Source organism: Gobius niger (genome assembly GCF_951799975.1).
Source record: "Gobius niger genome assembly, chromosome: 17".
In the NCBI taxonomy this organism is placed as follows: Eukaryota; Metazoa; Chordata; class Actinopteri; order Gobiiformes; family Gobiidae; genus Gobius; species Gobius niger.
Window position 1 is genome coordinate 12,872,564 of NC_136868.1, and position 22,201 is coordinate 12,894,764.

At 42.2% G+C, this 22,201-nt stretch overlaps 2 protein-coding genes across 4 annotated transcripts in view; one reads left to right on the forward strand and one right to left on the reverse strand.

Moving 5' to 3' along the window:
- The window catches only part of LOC306977028 (capping protein, Arp2/3 and myosin-I linker protein 3-like), a 53,385-nt gene extending 48,340 nt beyond the window's left edge, over positions 1–5,045 (reverse strand). For 2 of the 3 annotated variants that reach the window (XM_079575184.1, XM_079575183.1), the window contains exon 1: positions 4,724–5,043. In XM_079575184.1, coding sequence (XP_079431310.1) covers positions 4,724–4,781 — 58 coding nt within the window. In that variant the 5' untranslated portion in view covers positions 4,782–5,043. Of the gene's footprint in view, positions 1–4,723 lie in introns of all 3 variants that reach the window. The other variant, XR_013793798.1, reaches the window with a different exon arrangement.
- On the forward strand, positions 4,926–21,165 carry LOC306977373 (uncharacterized protein; the record flags this gene model as incomplete). Its single annotated transcript, XM_079575674.1, has 8 exons — positions 4,926–5,043; positions 9,445–9,489; positions 11,811–12,110; positions 15,933–16,235; positions 18,554–18,820; positions 18,893–18,934; positions 20,360–20,441; positions 21,012–21,165. The coding sequence occupies 8 exons, from the start codon at positions 4,926–4,928 to the stop codon at positions 21,163–21,165; spliced, it is 1,311 nt and encodes a 436-aa protein (XP_079431800.1).
- Positions 21,166–22,201: the final 1,036 nt, after the last annotated feature.

Sequence of the window (22,201 nt, forward strand, 5' to 3'; positions counted from 1 at the left end):
AATGATGTATTGAAACTTGTACAAACAGTGTGAATACGGCTTTAGGCGAGGTCTAGCTTTAACAATTTAAATGCACTTTATGTCAAAAGCGCATTTTACTGATATAAACAGTTTCTAAAGTGAAAATTCTAAAGTTTCTTATGCGGAGTTATGGACAGTTTGCTCGCTCCAGCCACTAGGGGGCAGCTTAAATTAAAAAGGAAAGAATTCCACACGTGTCCAGCAGAGGGCACTGACACATTGAGAGATCAGGATATAAACAGCATGTTATAGCCACGTGGTAAATGGTCAGTCTGCCCCAGGGTGGCTGTGGCTACAATAGTAACATACCGCCATCGAATGTGGAGTGAATGAATAATGACTTTATGTAGGGCTTTGAGAAACATGTGACACAGACTGATGAAGCGCAATAAGTGTAAGCTATTATTTATAAAGCCACAGTCCTTTATTGGTTTATTTGTATAGGGACAGTGCAAGTTAATGAACAAGCCACACCGGAGCTTTAGGCTAATTTCCATCCGTCGTCCCCCATGCACACTCTCATTCATCCTGGCCTATTGTACATGTTTTTTTAGTGGTAGGGGAAACCGGAGGAAACCTACGCAGACACGGGGAGAACATGCTAACTCCACACAGAACAGCCCCGTCCCTGGTGGGAAACGAACCCGGACCTTCTAGCTGTGAAGCACAAGCACTAACCGCTGTGCTACCGTGCCGCTTTACAATATCATGCAGCCCATGACCCGCCGTGGAGGCTGAATTTCGGCCTTCAACCCAAACGACTTCGACACCCCTGTCATACAGCGTAGCTGACATTAAAAAGGCCACATCAAAACAATAAAAACCTATAAACAATTGCAACACAATAATGTATCGCTAACACTGCTTCAGTTCACTGTCTGACAAAGCTGTAGGCACCTGAAATGTGCATACAATAAATTCATGTGAACAGTACATTGTGAGAGCTAGAAACAAGTTGGTGTTACAGTTTATGCTCAACTACACTTGACTTTCACAGCTTGAAAATGGGAGAAAAAGGGTTGAGCAACTTTAAATCTAATTCTTTTGGCAGGGAGTTGACAAAACCAATGAATTTCAAGAATCTACAGCTGGGTTCAGGCTTGTAGAGAGCCCAGAATCTGCAACCTCTTTACTAACCCCTATGCACAACCAAGTAAATCTTTCCTTTCAGTTTTTATCCTCTGTAGTTTCTAAAGTCATCCTCAGTAGTGGTGCCGTAGACTCTTCATAGACTCTATACGCGAAATGCTCTGCCTTACACCTTCCTCTCCATCCATTTTCTCGTCTCAGAACTGGCACAAAGAGATGACTTTGTTCCATAATCAACATACATTTCATAAACATTTAACATCGACTTTTATACCAGATTCAAGCTGTCAAACGTCCTCTAAATGTTACATGAACCCCACTGTCTTAAGAGGAAATGGAAAAGTTGTTTGTTGCATCTTGATCAAGCAGAATGGCTATTGGTCCTTTTTTTTTTTTTTTTTTCGCTCTCTGTTGCTTCGAGTTCATCCCAGCGCAATTACCACTCTGCTCCGTCTCGTTGTATCATCCAAATGTTTCACAATATGTGTCAGAGACGTCGCTCTCTCACGGGGGAGATTTCTGAACATGGCACATTCAGACTTCGGTTTTGCTGTGATTCACCAAGAAAGAACTGTTCCCGTCAAACTGTCTTCAAACTGCAGGGCTTGTGGAAAAAAAAATATCTAATTGCGATTGCGATTGGATTCACGATTCCGAGACTGGAACAGGTCCCGGTGCAAAAACAACTGAGAGCGGAAATATGAATGCTGAAACTACTGGGTTATCAGTTTTAAAACAAAGAACTAGGGCAATGTATCGCTAGTTGTGATCAGAAGTTGATGCAATATCCATATGGCAAGAAGAATATATCACAACATCACTGAGGCCTTCCATTTGAGAGAGATTGTTATAATACATCTGCATAATACATCGATTAAATTATCATTGCAGTATTCAAGACAGTATTGTGTAGCTCTATTGCAATTTCGATTCAATTGCAAATGACTGCGCAGCCTAAGCCTTACTTTAAACCTGTGCTGCTGTAACCTCATTATCCTCACCACAACCTGCTGGCCCCGTAGTCAAAGGAAGAGAGTTTCTCATATGGGAGGGTCACACCAAGTAGTCAGTATCACACAAATGCAGCATTGTGAAGAAGCAGGCAGGTGTTGCAAGACCCGACAAAGCCACGACGAAAGGGTTTACAAGAGAATCAATGCTGAGATTTCACACTGGTACATTAGGGCGGACTTTGTGCCGTCTGGAAGCTATATCTTTGAAAAGGAGAGAGGAAAAGCAGTGGCTTGTTGTAGAAAGCTTACTGAAATGGTTTTAGTGAAATCAGCTTAGCAATTTGGCAGAGGGCGACGAGTGCATGCTTGGTTTTATTACTTTAAATACTGTATAATCCAAGCTAGTTACATAGTAGATACGTTTTTATGAATTGCTTGAACTTAGTGCACAATAAGGTGAAGCACACAGAGTATTAGACTAAGTTCAACATGGTCTGACAAAAAAAACATGCCCTCTGATATTTCGTTGGACCGTCTTTAGCTTTGATTACGGCACGTTTTTGCCGTGGCATTGTTTCAATACACTTCTGCAATGCATAAAGATCCATTATTGCATTCATTTTTCACAAGGATCATGATGGGAGAGTGTGACCACGGCTCACAGCCTTCTCCAGCACATCCCAAAGATTCTCAATGGGGTTAATATCTGACTCTGTGGTGACTAATCCATGTGTGACAATGATGTCTCATGCTCCCTGAACCACTCTTCTTTCACAATGTGAGCCCGATGAATCCTGGCATTGTCATCTTGGAATATTATGCCATCAGGGAAGAAGAAATTCATTGATGGAATAACCTGATCATCCAGGATGTTCAGGTAGAGGCAGCTGGTATCATTTTTTGGGCAAATAGTGCTGCTTAATCTCAACCTGATCAACTGCAACCGCAGATCACAACAGTCAGTTAAGGTCTGACAGTGTATAACCATAACTACTTAAATGATATCAGTGGTAAGTGACTTGCAAATCAACATTGCAATTAGCAAACCTCAAAGACAGCAGTTATTTAGGCAGTGCATTATACTGTTAGTACGGCACACATAAACCTGAGCACCAAGAGGAAACCTCCACACAGAAAGGCCCCATACAGTCTGGAATCAAACCCGGGACCTTCTTCCTTTAAGGAAAGTGGATTAGAAAATGTAGATCTAATCACAATCACATGCAGGCCTGGATCTACAGGGGTGCAAAAGGATGCATTTCTAGCTCATTTTAAAATGTTTGCAGCCTCAATTTCAGTCGCGTCACAATGTTGTATTTCAATGGCGCGATATCTTTTTGCCTCCTTTTGAAACTTCGCCCTCCGGCAGTTTGTTCTGGAGCCGGCGCTGATCAATGAACGATTTTAAGTCGTGTGCAGTGAAATATAAGTTCAATTCCTATCATTTCCGGCAAATTGCTCTCCCTTTGCACTGTACTTTATCACGCCGGGAAAGCCTTTAAGAGCCAATTATGCATAATGTACTGCAAATGCATGAGGCTTTCTGTGAGTATAGCCTATATATACTATGAAATGAAAGTTGTTCAAGCACATTTCACCAAAGCACCTTTCAAAGTTTTGACAAGACAGCAAGGCTGACTCACTCAATCAATCAAAAAAGCACCAAAAAAAAACATTTTGGCCAATCAGAAACAAAGCGTAGTTTTGAATATCAAGTAGAAAAAGACACTGATGTGGAGAGTGGACTTGAATGAGTAGAATACAGAAGCAACAGCACAACACAGAGATGCCAGAACTGAACACCCCCAGAACAACACAAGAGAGTCAAAAGAAAGTGGGTGTCGTTCGATTGACCTTGTGAAGTGGCCCCCGTGGCCCCTACAGCCAGTCAGTGCAGTGAGTGCAGGGGGGTGGGGGGGTGGGATGGCTTTCCAGGTGAGTAAATGAAGAGGGAAAGATCTCACCAGGATTCGTCATCACAGAGAGCGTAACGGAGCCATTAGCGGCAATTAACACAGCAGCTCAGTTCCCGGTATCATGACAGGAGCACGTGTACTGGCCATTCTTTAGCTTTCCCCCTCACGTGAACATGATATTTAGAGAACAGGGGATCAATACTTGTGCATCCTGTTATTGTTATTGGCTAAATCTGGGGGGGGCATCTGCTTGTATCGTTGCCCCGTGTTTCACTTTCACGCACACACAGACAGACAGACGCACAGTCACTACAGAGCTTGGGGGTCTGGGCTGCAAGAAAACAAAGAGTAAAGACTTATATGGGCACGGGGTTTCGGGGTTAAAGAGGACGGCGCGGTGTGGATGGAGGGGTGTGCGATGTGGACACACACAGGTAGCGCATGCAGCCCAGAGGCACACGGCGTTATCTCCATCCGCCCCTTCGCCGTGGCCTAAGGCGCGGGGTCCAGTGATGGATCATCTCCGGGGGGCATTTTTCGCACAGCCGCCTACTGCACATCGCGTGGTAAATAATGGATCCGCATCCCATACAGCTGGTCCCGGGGAAGCGCATGACAATATGGGAACGGTGTGGCTTTGACAACCACCCGATGCGTCGCAGCCTTCCCGCCTGAGCGCGCCGCCAAGAGCATTTACCCCGAAACAAGATGCACAAGCCCCGCGCGCGCCCCCCCACTACCCACCTGTGATATCCTTGCTCACGCTGACGAACCCAGTGGCAGTGGTCTCTTTAGAAGCCATGTCTGTTTCTCCGAGATCGCCACCCCGCCTCTTCCTCCCTCCTCCTTCTCCTTCTCCTCCTCCTCCTCCTCCTCCTCCTCCCGCTGGCCCTCGCGCTCTCTCACAAATGGACACGAGGGAGGACGGACTCTCTCTCGCTCACAAATGGACACAGGGGAGGAAAGGTCTCTCTGCCAGGCATTCCAGCGGAGCAGCAGCCCGCCACTGCCGCCGACCAGCCGCGTGGATGTGAGGATGATGGAGCGGGATGATGAGGAGCAGTGTGTGTGAGAGCAGCTGGGTGAAGGAGGGAGGTGCTGGGCGGGCTCGCGGAGCAGAGGGCGGGGAGCCTCGATCACAATGAACCGGTTACCTGGAGCTCCGGAGTGTGTGGTGTGCGCAAGGAAACATCGTGTTCAGAAGTCTTTAACTGTTTGATGCAGTGAAGATCAGGTGCAGCAGCTACACTGAGGCAACAAGTGCACTGTTAAATATGACAGCCGTGAATGTTCATAATCACTGAGGCATTGTCAAGCAGGGGTGTCCAAAGTGCGGCCCGGGAGCCAAGTGCGGCCCTCTAACCAGTTTTTGGTGGCTCTCGGGCTTGTTGCTGAAGGTCCTTTTTATTTCAAGTTGAATAATTCCTCACAATTCTCACCTCAATAACTAACATTGTATTGTGACACAGTGTTGGCATTAAGGTTTTAAGCATAATGGACACAATTTAAACCTCTGCCAAATACACCAAAGGTTTTGCAGCATTGACCACCGATCTGTGGCCCTTCACCTTGTGTATGCATTAGTATGCGGCACCCTGTTAAAAATGTTTGGACACTCCTGGTCTAGAGTTTAGAGCATAGGCAAGTTTGCTTGGTGGAGGGCTGATTTTCTTCATCGTTTAAAGACCAAGTGCCGGACCCGCCAATTGTCGGCGGAAGTAAAGCATCACTTTCTACAAATACCAGTCATAATGATAATAATAATAATAATGCTTTATATAGCGCTTTTCTGGACACTCAAAGACACTTTACATTGCATTATTCATTCACTCCTTACTTGGTGCTGGTAAGCTACTATTCTGTTCTGCTAAGACATTTTAAAAGAACTGACAATATTTTTCACATTTCTAGAGCAATTTAACAGGCGTTCTCTAATTTGTAATACTATTCCTCAAAATCATCATGGGGCCAGAAGTTCTATGATGGCGGGCTGTTTTGGCCCCCGGGCCTGACGTTGCCTATCCCTGTACTCCACTAAGGCCCTTCTAGATGCATTAACAGTGGTTCAATGTAAGAAATAATAATCAAACATGGCATTATTCACTCCATACTCTGTTGTACTTTACTGTTGTAGCCACAGCTGCCCTGGGGGATAGTGACTAAGTGAGGCTGCCAATCTGCGCCGACGACTCCTCCAACCAACACCATCCACTCGCTCTCCACATTCATACATGGGCAAGAAGTGTAAAGTGTCTTGCCCAAGGACACAACGGTATTGTCTGCACCTGTGAGAGCTGCGATTGGAACCGGCGTCGTTCCTGTTACAAGACAACGAGCTACACCTTCTGAGCCACTGTCGCCCCCACTTGTCACGATAGCCTTTTTAACAGCCCTTTGGATGAATATCTGTGTCTGCAGATATTACGTACTTGGCAAATCTAGGATGGCGTTGCACTAAAAATAGATCAGAAAGAATTGTCTGAGACGCAGCTCTCTTTGAAGCAGCAGTAAAGTGTTTTGAAAGTCTTATATCAACTCTATGCTTAATGTCGTTGTCCAGAGCTCCGCCTTTTCGCCGGACAACAGGAAGGAAATGTCCCACCAAGATGACCATCTCACTGTGGGGTTTACAAAACTACAAAGCTTCGGGCCGGACGTCTGTCAACAGCACAAGAACAACTCAGTGTATACATATATGCATTAAAAGCATAATTATTCTGTAAATATTGAGGCAGGAGCATACTGAATGTATTTGAGCAAGAATGCACCTCTTCCTTTTCTCTTCGCTGCTGGGTGAGTAACAGATGGAGGAGCCGACTGGCACATTTTTACGAGAAACAAACTGCTTCCACACATTTCAAGAAACACACTGTTTACAAGACCTGTGCTCTCCACTGATGTATCGTACCGGGCTGAAGTTTCAGTGAGGGGAACGAGATGGTGTTAACTACTTTTTCAAGGCATTTGCTCAAGAATGAAAAAAATACCAAGGACAAACCATTTATCTGCTGACTTTTAACTAAAGACTTAAAAAAACTCTAATCATACAAACATACAACTGTCACTCATAGTATTTGTATGCATGAACGTATTAATTGTCAAGGATAGCTATACATTTTATATAGGAATGTGTTTTGGTTGGATCTTGAGTCAAGTTTGAGTTAGGTATGCGTGTGTAGGCATTCAGGAACTTTCCATCATAGTGGAAATGTGCAAATATGGTCGACTGGACTGGGTTGATTGAGTTCAGTAGAGTGTTTCCAAACCAGGGGTACGGGGACGGGGAAAGAAGCTGAAACAGAGTAGAATTTCAACATTACTTTGAAAGAAAAGTTAGTTTTAATGATGTTTTCCAGTAAAAGGTTTGACTTTGAGAGTATAGCTATATTTTGAACATAACACTCCACTAAACACTGAATAAAGCAGAACAAGCAGAACACTATGTCTTAGTGTTCTGCTTGTTGCCAGGATCCTCGGATTAGGGGGCACTCGGAGTATAAATGAAGGCCTCAAGGGGTACATGGGACAAAAAGGTTGGGGATCATTGGAGTATAGAAATGAAAGCCTCTTTCTTCCGAGGCCTTCTACTGCTCTTACGTCAAATGGGTAACACACAAACTGAAAGGCTAGCTACTTCAGTGGTTCTCAACCTTTTGGAGCCGCGACCCCCATTAAAACAGTGAAGGGGTTCGTGACCCCCCCGCCCGGGTCACACCGTGAGAAATCAGAACATTAGCCTACATAATTCTTAAAAAAAAACAAAGATTATTATTGGTTAATATAAATGTCATCAAATTACGAACATATAATGGCACTCTGGTAAAATAGCACACACATGCGACAATAGAATAGAATATACGTTAAAAAAAAGTATGTATATTTTATCTACATGATCTGGCGACCCCCCAAATTCGTTTCGCAACCCCCTTGGGGGTCCCGACCCCCAGGTTGAGAACCACTGATCTACCAAACCCCACTCATTTCTTGTTTACCCTGAACTCTAAAAACTCAGAGTTTCACCTTCGGAGAAAGAAGTGAAACCTCCTCAACTTAATCAACCCAGTCCAATTGATGACATTTGAAAATCTCTACATCAGTGAATTGAATTAAATAGGAAAATACACAACTTTCAGCTTTGTTTTTAGGATTCTTTTATACCTCTCCAAGTCAAATCCCTACTACAGTGTGTAATATCTTACCTGCAGCAATGTTTTAACCCCTTTACCCTCACCTTAACCAGGTTTTCCAAATTTTCTCCAGTTTACCCACATCTAAGAGCTTCTTGACCGGAGCTTGCAGCCTGTAGGCCAGGGTAACACCCTATTTGAAAGCTAAGACCTACAAAACTTGTCTAAGCTTCTTCCTTGGTGTTTTTGTTCTCACGTTTTGGTTGTTTAAAGGGACTAAATGGAACATGTTTAAATGATGTACTTTCCTCCCCCTACTTGTTCCAGCCATGTCCTAAGGTGTAGAATGAGCCCAGACCTGTTCACCACAACTGCCTCTAAAATCCTGGACTGTCACTCAAAAAGGTGTTAATTCGAGCTTAATATAGAAGATGCAGTTACACGTAAGACCTGAGGTGGCAGTAGGGAGCATAAAATGACCCACTTGCATCTAGTCCCTTTAAGCTGTGTTTATTATCATGTTTTCATTGCCTTTTTATCACGTTTTTGCCACATTATTTTCAGATTTTTTGTAGCGTTTTTGCAGCACTTCATTTTTTAGTGTATTGTGACTGTGGCCAAGTTGCAAAAATGTGACCAAAACATGTCGGAAAAGGAACAAAACGTGATGAAAACGCAATCAAAAGGGACGAAAACGAGAAAATCATAACGAGGAAGAAGCTTAGAATAGCTTTGTAGGTCTTAGCTTTCAAATGAGGCATTGCACTGGCCCATAGGCTGCCAGTCCAGAAGCTTTTAGATTTGGGTAAAGAAAAAAACTGGAGAACATGCTCTTGGTTCAGGCGGAGGTTAAGAGTTTAAAGACAACTCTGGACTTAATAGTGAGTGATAAAACTGCCAGCGCAGCCAAACACAAGTAACTGCTCTAATTGTTAATCATAGGACGGCTGCATGGTCCAAAAGCTCGAGGCAAATCGACCGTATGTGTGTACATTCCTCCCGCTCCCGAGGGACGCAGTAACACTCTCATTAACAAAAAATCCCCGTATACTCTCTCAAGCCGGAGTTATCAGAGCGGTGCATGCAAGAGAAGAAGAATAGTTGGTGCACAAATTTGCTTTTTAAAGTATAAGGTTGGTTACGTAACGGGGCATATCAGCAGTGGCCCGTAAGTGTGGCGCTGCTGTAGTAGCGAGTGGCCCAAAGGAAATGGTCGTCTCTTCTGCCTCCGGTTCTCTCATTTTACACCTGACTGATGTAAAAACACAGGACCTGAAATATCACGGAGCGCTCGAGGGAGGATAGGTTTGTGGACTGGATGTGTTCTCTGTTACACAGGTGCGGCCGCGTGCGCCGTGCAAGACGCCACGACGGAAAAAACAGGTACAGACTCGATATACATGCACTCACCGCACTGATGTATGTCAAGACTGTGGCTGCAGATCTTTGTAATATCTTATTGAAACCAAGATTTAGTTTGTCGTCAAAGTAAGACTTAGATTTGAGAAAATATTGCAGGTTTTTAACACAATAAGACCACGTGGAGACAGGGGCGGACTGGCCATATGTCCATTCTGGAAGAGCACAGAAGGGCCACTGGCTCTAGGGCCACCTTAACCTCTTAACTCCCGCCTGAACCGAGAGCATTTTCTCCAGTTCAGCTTTACCCAAATCCTGTAGGCCAGTGTAACACCTCATTTGAAAGCTAAGATCTACAAAACTAAATTGATATTTTTCCTCGCATCATTAGTTGTAAATTAAATTTTTGTCAATTTTTGTCCTTTTTTTGTCCATTTTTTGTAATTTTTTTGTCCATTTTTTCACACTTTTTTCACATTTTCATCCTTGTTTTCGTCTCAGTTTTGTTGCTATTTCCATACCTTTTTTCCAGAAGCTTTTGGACTGGGGTAAAGCTGGAGAAAATGTGCTCGGTTCAGGTGGGAGTTAAGGGGTTCACTGAGCTTTACCCAAATCTAAAAGCTAAAAAGAAAAGCATCAAAATAGCGACAGAAAAGAGGATGAAAAGAAAACAAAAATGTGCCGGAAAAGCAACACGAAAAATGACCAAAAATGTGATGAAGTCAACAAAAACACGACAACAAAGCAACGAAAAGGCCACAAAAACGTGACAAAAACATAACAAGAAATGATAGAAAAAATGTGACAAAAACACAATAAAAAAAGTGACAAAAGCACAACAAAAAGCCACAAAAAAGTAATGAAAAAACAACAAAAATATGATAAAAAATGTGGCGACTTGACAAAAAGTTAGAATCACTCTTGTAGATCTTAGCTTTCAAATGAGGCGTTGCATTGTTGCTCTCCAGTCGAGAAGCTTTTAGATTTGGGTAAAGCCGAGCTGGAGAAAATACGCTCCGTTAAGGTGGCTGGTAGGTGCACATTTACATTCATTTGGGCCAGGCTGGTCAGAGTCCAGGGCTGTTTTTCAGTCCCAGTCCGCCCCTGCATGGAGACAATTGATTTTGTTGTTGGCACAGAATATTGTTGTGTTAAATATCGGCTGTTTTTGTGATTCGGTGCTGCCCAAGTTTAAACAAATGTTTTCTGACTGGATTTATTATCACCCAGTTTCCAGCACTGAGAGGACAAGTACCTCTTTAACTCTTAACCTCTTACCCCCTCCCTTAACCAAGTGCATTCTCTCCAGTTCAGCATTACCCAAATCTTAAAGCTTCTGGACTGGAGTCTTTAGGCCAGAGTAACGCCTCATTTGAAAGCTAAGACCTAAGAGTGTCTTTGTCCTCACATGGGTGCCGTGTTGTCGCTGTTTTTTGGTCACTTTTTGTGGCTTATTTGTGGCTTTTTCATCGCATTTTTGTCTCATTTTTGTGGCTTTTTAGTCAAATCTTCATTGCATTTCTGTTTAAGTCCATTGGCATAACTTTGGCAGTTTTGTTGAGTTTTCATCTTCATTTACATCTCGTTTTTGTCGCAATTCAAATTCTTTTTTGAAGAAGTTTTTAAAGTTGGGTGATCGCAAACTGGAGAAAATGTTCTCGGTTCAGGTGGGGGTTAGGAGGCCATACAACAATCTAGTTGACCTTTGATACAGAGACAGAAATGACGTTTGCCAGCTTTGCCATTAAAGGAACAGGCCACCGTTTTTCCATACTGACATGTTCTTACCTGAGCTTAGACGATTTTATATGTACCTGTCTGGTCTTTGTGCTTCGCTTCTAACTTCACTCCGTTTGGGGCCATAGGAATACATTGGGAGAGGCCAAATGCTAACAACATCTTTGGTCGTTTTGCGTGATTGAGGGCACAGATAAAGACCAGTCAGGTACGCGTCAACTCGGCTAAGCTCAGGCAAGAACATATCTCAGTATGGAAAAACGGTGGCCTGTTCCTTTAACACAGCATTTCATTTTAAAAAGGATTTATACTACATTCTGCATGAAGAAATGCATTGTACAGTGTTGTTTTTGCTGCGGTATGATCCACACAGAAGCAAAAGCATTCATCCATTCCAGCTTTGCAGTGTTTGTTTTAGCTCTCTTTAGTTTGGGAGATTCATTTTCAAACAATTCAAAACAACCTAGTCCATATATCAACTTTCTGATCCTACAATGTGCCTTTGTCTCGTGAATGAATGAGGCCAGAAATTATCCCCAAAATAAATGATTCTTTATTGTGTCATTGTTTGTTATGAAAATGTAAAATATTTCTCTCTCTGGCTGCAGACTCTTTGCTGGCCCTTGTGACAGTGTGGCCCCCAGGCTCAAATGTCCACCAGGGGGAGACTGTGTTACTGCTCTGCTCGGTCCAGTCCAACTCCAGCTCATTCGGGACCTATAGTTGGTTCGGAGACTCGCTGCACAGGGATTTGACCTCTGGACCTCGGGTCTCGGTCCACGGGGGCAGCCTCGTCATTAGGGGGGTCTCCAGGCAGGACCAGGGCAGATATGGGTGCCGTGCTGAGCACAGAGAGGGGAACAGGACAGAGGAGATCCAGAGCCAAATGGTGGACCTTAAAGTGAGAGGTGAGAGACGACTGATGGAGTAACTGGAGCAGTGATAATAATTGGTGCATGGATTTTAGATTATGTCATTTACTCCCACAAGGGGGCAAGAGTTTTCCCTGTTTATTGCATTTTAGTAACAAATACCTCATCATTTAAAATAGTGAATAAACCTCTAATAATAATAATAATCATACACAAGTCTTAACCCCCCCCCCCCAACCCAACAAAAAGCATCAAAAGCATAAAAAACGTGCCATAAAATGATGAAAAAATGCATCCACCCATACAAACAGGTCCGAGGTGACGGGTCAGACTTAGAGCAGTTCAGAAACCCCTATGTGAAGAACAAGGACCGTGACATCGCCCGGTATGGCGCAGCCGGGGCCCCATCGTGGAGCCAGGCCTGGTGTTGGGACTCGAATGCAAGCGTCTGGTGGTCGGGCCTCTGCCCACGGGGCCCGGCCGGGCTCAGCCCGCCCTCCTGTGGACCCACCACATGCAGAGGGATCTGTAGGGGTCGTGTGCAGAGAGGACAGGGTGGTGGTCGAAGGCAGGTGCCTCGACGATCTGGTCTGCGCAATAAAAATGCAGCAAAACAAAAACACAAAAAAGTAAAACAAGTGACAAAAGAGCATGAAAAAGCAACAAACGTGACAAAAAAAGCACAAAAAAGCAAAAAGCATCAAAAACACATAAAACAAAGTGATGAAAAAGCAACCAAAAAAACTGTCAAAAATACATTTTAAAAACACATTTTTTTGGCAACAATGAGAGGAACAATCTTTGATCAGTTTTGTAGTTCTTAGCCTTCAAATGAGGCGTCACACTGGCCTGTAAGAGACTGTTACAAAAGTCATGTGACACATAAAATATATGTTGTTTGAAATATATATTTTAATACATTTGTATAGTATTTTCTTTAGAGATATATTTGGATTGTCACAGTAGTACACGTTTTGTTTCTCATTATTTATGTCACTACTGAAACATAAGACTTTTACTCACAATACTAAGTACTTTTTTCTTGTACTTGAGTAAAATAATTTCAAAATAACGTTACTCTTACTTCAGTAAATACTTTGGCTACTCCACCCGACTAGAGCACAAACCACTCAGCCACCGTGACGTACAGCTGCAGTTGAAGTAAATTAAATTACGGGGAGCGTGAGAGGACAACTTCAGGTCAGTCCAGGATTAATGGAGTTGCATCCCATAACGAGTCAATTATGCAAATAGCAGCGCAATATTTTGCTCTGAGATGCAAAAATGCAGCAGGTAATATTCAGATTTCCGCTGCAACACATTAAAAGTAACAGGAAGTTTTGATTGTCTCTTTCTCCTCTGTTTCCACACAACTTTAGTGACTCCAAACAAGCATTTATCAGTTTTACAAATGTAGAGAATAAACAGTTTCCACTCAGGGATGATAATATGAGCCCCCTGAACATATTCATCGTGCTTTGACTTTGCAAAATCTGTGAGCCTCTAGTCTTCAGAAATACGTTATGTAGGGTAAATGTCACCTGAAGACTTGTTTAGGCGCTAATGTCCAGATTATTCATAAAATCCTCGTCTAATGCACAGTAAATCAATCATGTGTGTGACCTGAGTGCAGTTTGCTCCTGAAGGACATCAGTTAAATCTATACATGATGTAGTTATTGATTACAGCCCCTTGTGACTTGTTACTGAGAAACCCAGATGCTTTGATCAACATCTCCTGTCAACGCATGAAAGTTGACACTGCAATGAGCCCCACAACTGAGTATTATGAAGTATTTTTGACCTTTGTGTAAAGGTGTGCTATTAGCAGTCACTGAAAAGTGGCGACACAGCAGTGAGTGAGGGTCTCATGTTTGAAACCTTTGTCGTTCTGAGGACTCTGCTTGTTCTCCCGTGTCTGACTGGGCTTTCTCCAGATGCTCCAGTTTCCCCGATCAACCCAAAACATCCATTAACATTCAGAAATGTGATCCTGAACATGACCATGAGCCTCAGCCTGTAGACCCCATGTGTCAAACACTAGGCCCGTGGGCCAGCTGCGGCCCATGAGATGATTTAATGTGGCCTCTTGAAGGGCACGTTTCTAGCCAATTCCTGTCCGGAGTTATGGATTTTTAAAGAAAATAGCCACAATGTTCACTCCAGCCACTAGGGGGCAGCTTAAATAAAAAGGGAAAGAATTCCACATGTGTCCAGCAGAGGGAACTGACATAATAAGAGATCAGGATATAAACAGCATATTCTAGCCCTTTGGTAAAGGGTTTGTCTGGCCCCGGGCGGCTGTGGCTACAATAGTAACTTATCGCCATCGAGTGTGGAGTGAATGAATAATGACTTTATGTAGCACGCTGATAAAGCGCAATAAGTGTAAGTATTATTCATTACGCCACAGTCCTTAACAATATATGCGCGGCCCGCGGCCCGCCCACCCGCCGTGGGGCATGAATTTCGGCCCACGACCAAGTTCGACACCCCTGCTATAGACCCTTTAATTGTTTGTAAACATTCCGGACAAATGTCAATGTACAATGTCTAGCTGTTGTTGGAAATATCAGATAAACTTTATTATGTCATTCCTCTTGTTCTTGCACATTAAGCCACAACAGAACCACATTTTTTAGTTGTAGTTTTACACTTATCATCGTTAGTTTTAGTTTAATCTTATTTCTCTCGATCACTTCCTGCCTCCAGCTGATGTCACTGATGATGTCAGCAGTGAAAGGGTCTACAGCTCATGGGCTGTTTCTATGGCTGTTTCCCAATTGCCAGGATCCTCGGCGTCTCGACCACTTCGGACGTCATTTGCGTCATCACGGCGCCGCCAAGTGGTGTTCCATTTCACCTGGACCACTCGCCCCCTCGCAGCTCGACTCCTCCGTTTGGCTCATTTACGAAGGATACAGCAGTGGATCCTCCGCTGCCTCGGAGAGCTGAAATTACCCATGATGCACTGCAACATAGTTTCTTTTTTCTTTTCTCGCAAAACTTTATTAGTTTGAACTCACTTTAAAAAAAGTTTTGTTCCACATAAACAGTTTCCTGGCCTCTGTTATTCATAAAACAGTTGTTTTAATGAACATAGATTGACACGTGACCTGACGCAGCCGCTTGCTCCGGAGGCCGTTCCATTTGAGCTCAAAGGCGGCGGAGAGAGGACACTCCGCTCCGTTTTGGAGGAGCCGCCACCGAGGACGTCAACGAAGTGGCCAAACGGAGGACGGATCCTCGCAATTGAGAAACAGCCATGGTCTGGAGACAGGTCCCCGGGAGGAGAAGCGAACTTCAGCCGGCCACGTTTCCTGACAGTTTTACCCCAGTAGCATTGAAGGATGGATCAAGAAGACGTGTTTCCAGGGAAACAATAGCATCAGCAGCAATAATGAAGTTGATTATGGCTGTAGAAATAGTGCATGGAACAATAGCAATGCCAGAGTTAGTAAGAACGCTTGGGGTTAAATGCTGCAGGAAATTGTGACTTAAAACAGTTTGTTCTGATAACTTCAAGCATAGACCTTTTTTTTGACTATTGAGAGCTCCATGCATTTTTCTAGTAATTGAAAATGAATTTTACTGAAACAAAGAAAAACATTTTTTATATGGTCAAACTGCAAGAGCTGTAATTATTTTCGGTCATTCTTTCCTTTCCAAACCTCAAATTGAAAAGTCTTATGATTAAAACCTGACCCTGTACATTCTTGTGTCCGTTTGGAGTTTATACCTGCTCTGAAATGTTAATTCTCCTGAGCATATTCATAATGTGCACTGTGGAATGTGCTGGGCTAATTAGAAATTTTTTTAAAGAAAATCTGCTTTCGTTACTTTTCTCTCTCTTCTCTAGACTCTCCGGGTCCCACACTGACAATGACCCCCGACAGCAGACACATCTTCAGAGGGGAACGTTTCACTTTGCTCTGTCCTGACTCCACCACTGACCCGTCAGACTGGAGACTGAGGCACTTCTCTCTGGACAGTGGTGTGACCAGCTCAGACCTCAACACTGACCACTGCGCTTCACTAGGAGGCGCTGTTGCCTCGGATGGGACACGTGGATGCGCGTTTTCAGCAGGGAACGGGAGCAGTGGATTGTACTGGTGTGAGAGTCCAGAGGGTCGGACCAGTGCTGTCCACATCACTGTGAGCTGTAAGTATTTAAGTCTAATACTAATACTACCACTACCACTACAACAATGGCATGGGCTGCGTGGAGCTTGTATGTTAGGTTTCCCACAGTTAATCCAATTTTCCCGGCCACTAAACATGGACCCCCCTCCCAGACTAAAGCATCTCAGTGGGTTTTTCCTGGTAAAAAATAAAAGCCTAAACAGCAAAGCGTACTATTATTAGATCTGCTACTACTAAGCCTTTACCCGACTGATAAGTGGCCTCTGCAACTGGAACCAATACATTATTGCACATTAACATTTTAATTATTCCCCCCCCCCCCCCCCCCCCCATATGAATGTATGAATATTCAAAGTTATTTTCTTGCAAATCCCCTTTCATGGGTTTTCTACAGTTCAGCTTTACCCAAATCTAAAAGCTTCTCGACTGAGCAACAGTGCAACGTCTCATTTGTCCCTTTTCGTCATGTTTTTGTGGATTTTTGTTGCTTTTTTGTCATGTTTCCACCATGTTTTTCGCACTTTTTTGTGACATTATTTTAGTTTTTTGTTGTTTTTTCCCTTGCTTTATTTGTCGCGTTTTCACTACATTTATGTCACTTTTTGTGGCTTTTTTGTTGCTTTTTTATTGATTTTTTGTCATGTTTTTGTTGATTTTTTGTTGATTTTTTGTTGATTTTTGGTTGATTTTTGGTTGATTTTTTGTCATGTTTTTGTCAATTTTTTGTCATGTTTTTGTCAATTTTTTATTGCTTTTTGTCATGTTTTTGTCGATTTTTTGTCACGTTTTTGTCGATTTTTTGTCACGTTTTTGTCGATTTTTTGTCACGTTTTTGTCGATTTTTTGTCACGTTTCTGTCGATTTTTTGTCACGTTTTTGACGAGTTTTTTGTCACATTTTTGTCTCTTTTTTGTCATGTTTTTGTCAATTTTTTTTACTTTGTGGGTCATGTTTTTGTCGATTTTTGTCTTTTTTTGTTGCTTTTCCAGCACGTTTTTTGTCGCTTTTTGCTGCATAAACGTAACGTCTTTATGTCACTATTTGTGGCTTTCATTGCTTTTTTCATTGTTTTTTGTCTTTCATGGCTAACATGTTTGTATTGTGATTTTATATCTCTACATACTGTTGTCTTTTGAAAGTGTGTGTTTTTTTATTAAAGCCACACCGCGTAGAATTTTACCCAATAAATAAAATTGAAATACAAGCATTTATTTTATGACAGATATTTTCATCATAGAAAAATACCTCATTAATGTACAAACAAACATTTATGAGGCTCACCCCTGCGAAGATATGACTGTAAACTTTACTGGGAGTGGGTACGTCTCCAGCTCGTCTCCATGGAGATGTGACGAAAGGCGGGAGAATTTGAGATTTGAACAGGTTAGTTTCTCATCCAAGTCCATTCTTTAATTTCACACTGAAGTAACAGCATTTTCTGTGTCATTAGGAGCATGTTTTGTTTTTCCACAACAGTATAGTCCAAAAATGTTACGCAGTGTACCTTTAATTTAGCCTATAATCGTGATTGTGTGTCATAATGTGTGTACTAACCAAAGTTATTATTTGTGTGTAAAGGTATTTAACACTAATAGCCCCTTGGACAATTCTGGCTTTTTTAACCTCTTAAGCCTTAACCAAATGCATTTTCTCCAGTTCTGCTTTACCCAAATCGAAAATGTTACAGCCTATAAGGAAAGAGTAAAGCCTTATTTGAAAGCTAAGCCCTACAAAAGTAATTTAACCGGGTGGTTTTCTTCGTGTTGTTGCTGAATTGTCGTCACTTTTCGGACTTTTGTTTTCATTGCTTTTTTATTGCATTTTGTCACATTTTTTGCCACATTTTCATCACTTTTTCCTCACTTTTCTGTTGCTCTTTGTGGGTTTTTTGTTGCATTTTCACCACGCATTTTTGTCACATTTCTGTTGTTCCTTTGTTGCTTTCTTGTTGCTCCATTGTCACTTTTCTGTTGCATCTTTGTCACGTTTTTTCATCACATTTTGGTCACTTTTTCATTGCCTTTTTGTCACATTTTCCTCACTCTTTTGTTGGATTTTCACCCTTGTTTTTTTCTGATTTTGTCGCTCTTTTGACGCTTTTTTCCCCAAGAAGCTTCTAGATTTGGGTGAAGCCAAACTGGAGAAAAAGTGCTCGGTTCAGACGGGGGCTAAGAGGTCAACCATGTCTAACCATATCTTATGAAATTGTCCCCTTTCCAGTAAAATAATAATAATAATGACATGAACATTCAGTATCATGACAGAACTTTACAAAGCCAGCTCCACTGTAGGTGTTTAATAATGCAGTTGTGTCTGACCTGTTGTATCTTTTTGCAGCAGCTTCTGTCATTATGAGGACTCCGGTCTCTCCAGTGCCAGAGGGCCACAGAGTCGCCCTCTACTGTCGTTATCGCACTGACAGCCCCGGTCACACCAGCTTCTATAAGAATGGACAGATAATTGAACCTTCCACAACCGCTCTCTCTAATAAAACGATAATGACGACGATCGACAATGTGACGCAGGAGGATGAAGGCTTTTACACGTGCAGATCTGTAAACATGGAGAGTGAGCAGAGCTGGTTATCAGTGCAGAGAGAACGAGGTGGGACATAATGCTGTACGTTGTAATTACATGAGTAACGCTGGTGAGTGATGGGCGCTGTATGTTTTATAGGGGAGATGACAGCAGCAGATGGGGCAGCAGATGTCATTAATGGTGAGCTTATGTTATGGCGTGAATGCAGTTGATTAGTTACATAATAGAAACATCTGCTCTGCTATTATGTCGTATCGGGCCCTAATGAGTGCTGACAAAAACTATTCAAATGTATTCAATTTATAGAAAGTACACTATGGCTTCATTCTGTTATCAATAGTAGTGGTGTTTTGTTTAGGGGCCGGTAGCTGAATCCACTGCTCATCAATAAATGATCCCACTAGAGTCATACATTAACCTCTTAACCCCCGCCCGAAGCGAGCGGGTTTTCTACAGTTCAGCTTTACCTAAATCTAAAAGCTTCTCGACTGAGCAACAGTGCAACGTCTCATTTGTCCCTTTTTGTCATGTTTTTGTGGATTTTTGTTGCTTTTTTGTCATGTTTCCACCATGTTTTTCTCGCGTTTTCGCTACATTTATGTCACTTTTTGTTGCTTTTTTGTTGCTTTTTTGTTGATTTTTTGTCATGTTTTTGTTGATTTTTTGTTGATTTTTTGGTCGATTTTTTGTCATGTTTTTGTCAATTTTTTGTTGCTTTTTTGTCATGTTTTTGTTGCTTTTTTGTTGCTTTTTTGTCATGTTTTGGTCGATTTTTGGTCGTGTTTTGTCGATTTTTTGTCACGTTTTTGAAGATTTTTTATTGCTTTTTTGTCATGTTTTTGTCAATTTTTTGCCACGTTTTTGTCAATTTTTTGTCACGTTTTCGTTGATTTTTTGTCACGTTTTGGTCTATTTTTTGTCATATTTTTATTGCTTTTTAGTCATGTTTCCACCATGTTTTTTGTCACATTTTTGTCTCTTTTTTGTCAACATTTTTTTTTTGCTTTTCCAGCACGTTTTTTGTCGCTTTTTGCTGCATAAACGTAACGTCTTTATGTCACTATTTGTGGCTTTTTCATTGCTTTTTTTTCATTGTTTTTTGTCACATTTTTGTCACCTTTTGTTGCGTTTTCTTCCTCGTTTATGTCACCATTTTGAAGGGTTTTTTTTTGGAATGGAAAAAATGCGCTCGGTTCAGCTGGGGGCGGGGGGTAAGAGGTTAAAGTCTTGACTTCTCTTCCTTTTTTTAAATAACTTATTTCATAAGATTAACCATCATAAACATGGAAATTGACTCTGATGAGTTTTTGCAAATACTAATTTTCAACCAATCCCCCCGTGATATGGCCTCTTCAAAAGATAATGCCAAAATGTACACAATAATAAGAACATAATGACACAACAACATAATTTCCCCACCATTTCCCCCATGTGACAACCAACCCCTGGATGAGCAAGACAAACATCTGAAAGTCAAAGCTACGATCAGTCTATGATCTAAAACACAATGAGATGACCAACCCGAGAGACAACCAGCCCCAGTCACCCCTCTCTGTTTTGGTACTGGATCCTCTTTGACCTCTGATGAAGCCTGTTTCCTCTCAGGACAATGGTGGATCATTGTATTGTGCTGCATCGTGCTGCTCGTCCTGGTTCCTGTCAGTGTGGGGCTCGTGTGGCGCAGCAGGTCAGTCTCAGCTTTGATGGTTAGTCAGTTCCTCAGTATCTAACCAGGAGAACCCCTCTGCCTGCATCGTGTAGTCAGTGGGATTGTGTCCTTGGCCCAGGCATGGCTGGTGACTAACACATGTGTGACAGTGTCTGAGTGATTCTTTGCTATGTGTTTGGGTTTGACACGGAACGGTGGAGGTGTTTCCCATTTATAAAGGAGACAATGGTGTCCTCTCAGAGCACGCTGAGCTCTTCATGTTTCTGTCACGATAAACATATTAGAGAAAGTATATGAAGGATTACATGAGGATTTACAAAAGCAAAACGTGAACATTTGAATCCATGAAATTTGAAGGAAAATAAATATGCAAATTAAGCTCATCAGGCCCAAACAGCATCTCAGCAGAAACCAGTGGGAAACAGTATGTACATTCCTGACTCCGCCCAAGGCAACATCGCCTACACAAACACTGACCAGTGGCTGAAGGAGCGCATACATTAGCAAAGCAATGTGCTATTTCCAGCCCTTAGAAAATGTGTTATAAACATCGACAACTGGCCTGACTGATGATAATTTTTCAAACAGGTACAAAGCCAAGTGCACCTGTAACGGCTGCACTCAGGGCGTCCCGTCTGCAGACCTCCCAGTCACTAAACAAGACGCCTCAGAGGTTCAGTGGGACCTGTCCTGGATGGAGATGACCAACCTGCTCGACAAAAACCTGTATCCAGGGACATAGAAGAGATTTTGCAGGTTTTGAAAAGGCTTCAACACACATAAAGATGAATAATATTTATGTGCATGTAAAGTTAGGCACTGAAAGAAAGTGCTTCAGACACTGGAGCCTAAAGGTGAATAAAAAGGACCTGACTGGAAACATAGCTGTTGGTAATGGCCGATACAGGCACTTAAACGAATATTGGTCCTGGTAAGTCTTCTTACATGAACACAATGCAGCTGAATGGTGAAGAACAATCTTCAGTAGATCGTATTTGGCGATGAAGCACAATTGCCCATATGTGTATTATTAAACGTTCTATAATTGTATTTGTAATAAATGTTTGAACAAAGACATTCAGGACTTGAAAAGCTGATATTTACTATAAAGTAAATCACTCAATGAGGAGTTTCCAAAACACTATATTGGTTGACCTCAGTGGATACTTGCTATTACTCATGTTTTATTGATAAAGTTTTTAATTATTATTATGCTAATTGAAGCTAATTGTAATACATGACAGGGTGAAAGTACAGTCAATTACAAAGGAAACAACTCAAAAGTGAGAAGTCAAAGTCTGATCTGCACTTGGTACAACTGCTCCTGGCATTTGCTGTGGTTCAGCTTTTTCAACTCTAAATTTGGTTTCCTCGACTCTCTGGGACTTTGAGTCACACTGATTCATTACAGTCTTGGATAATTATAGTCTGATGAGGTGACTCACAGTGCAGCTTTGAATTTCTGTGGTAACAAAATCAACGTAATGCAGTGTTTCCAACCATTTCAACCTGACACATAAAAAAAAGACCTCTAAAATGCATCAACAAGGACAAATGTGGCCTCACAATCATGTTTTGACTGTTCTAGTCCATTAAGTAGAATTTCCTGTGGGTTTTGATGTCTGCCTCTTGTTGCTTTAAGACAATAGACAACAGTTTTAAAATTGGTCTATAGTTAGTAAATAAATGAGAGAGTGAATCGTAAGGTGCATAGTCAACGATGCCTTTTGCCCATAATTTGACAAACTCCATTAACGCCTCAGTCCAAATAAAAATAA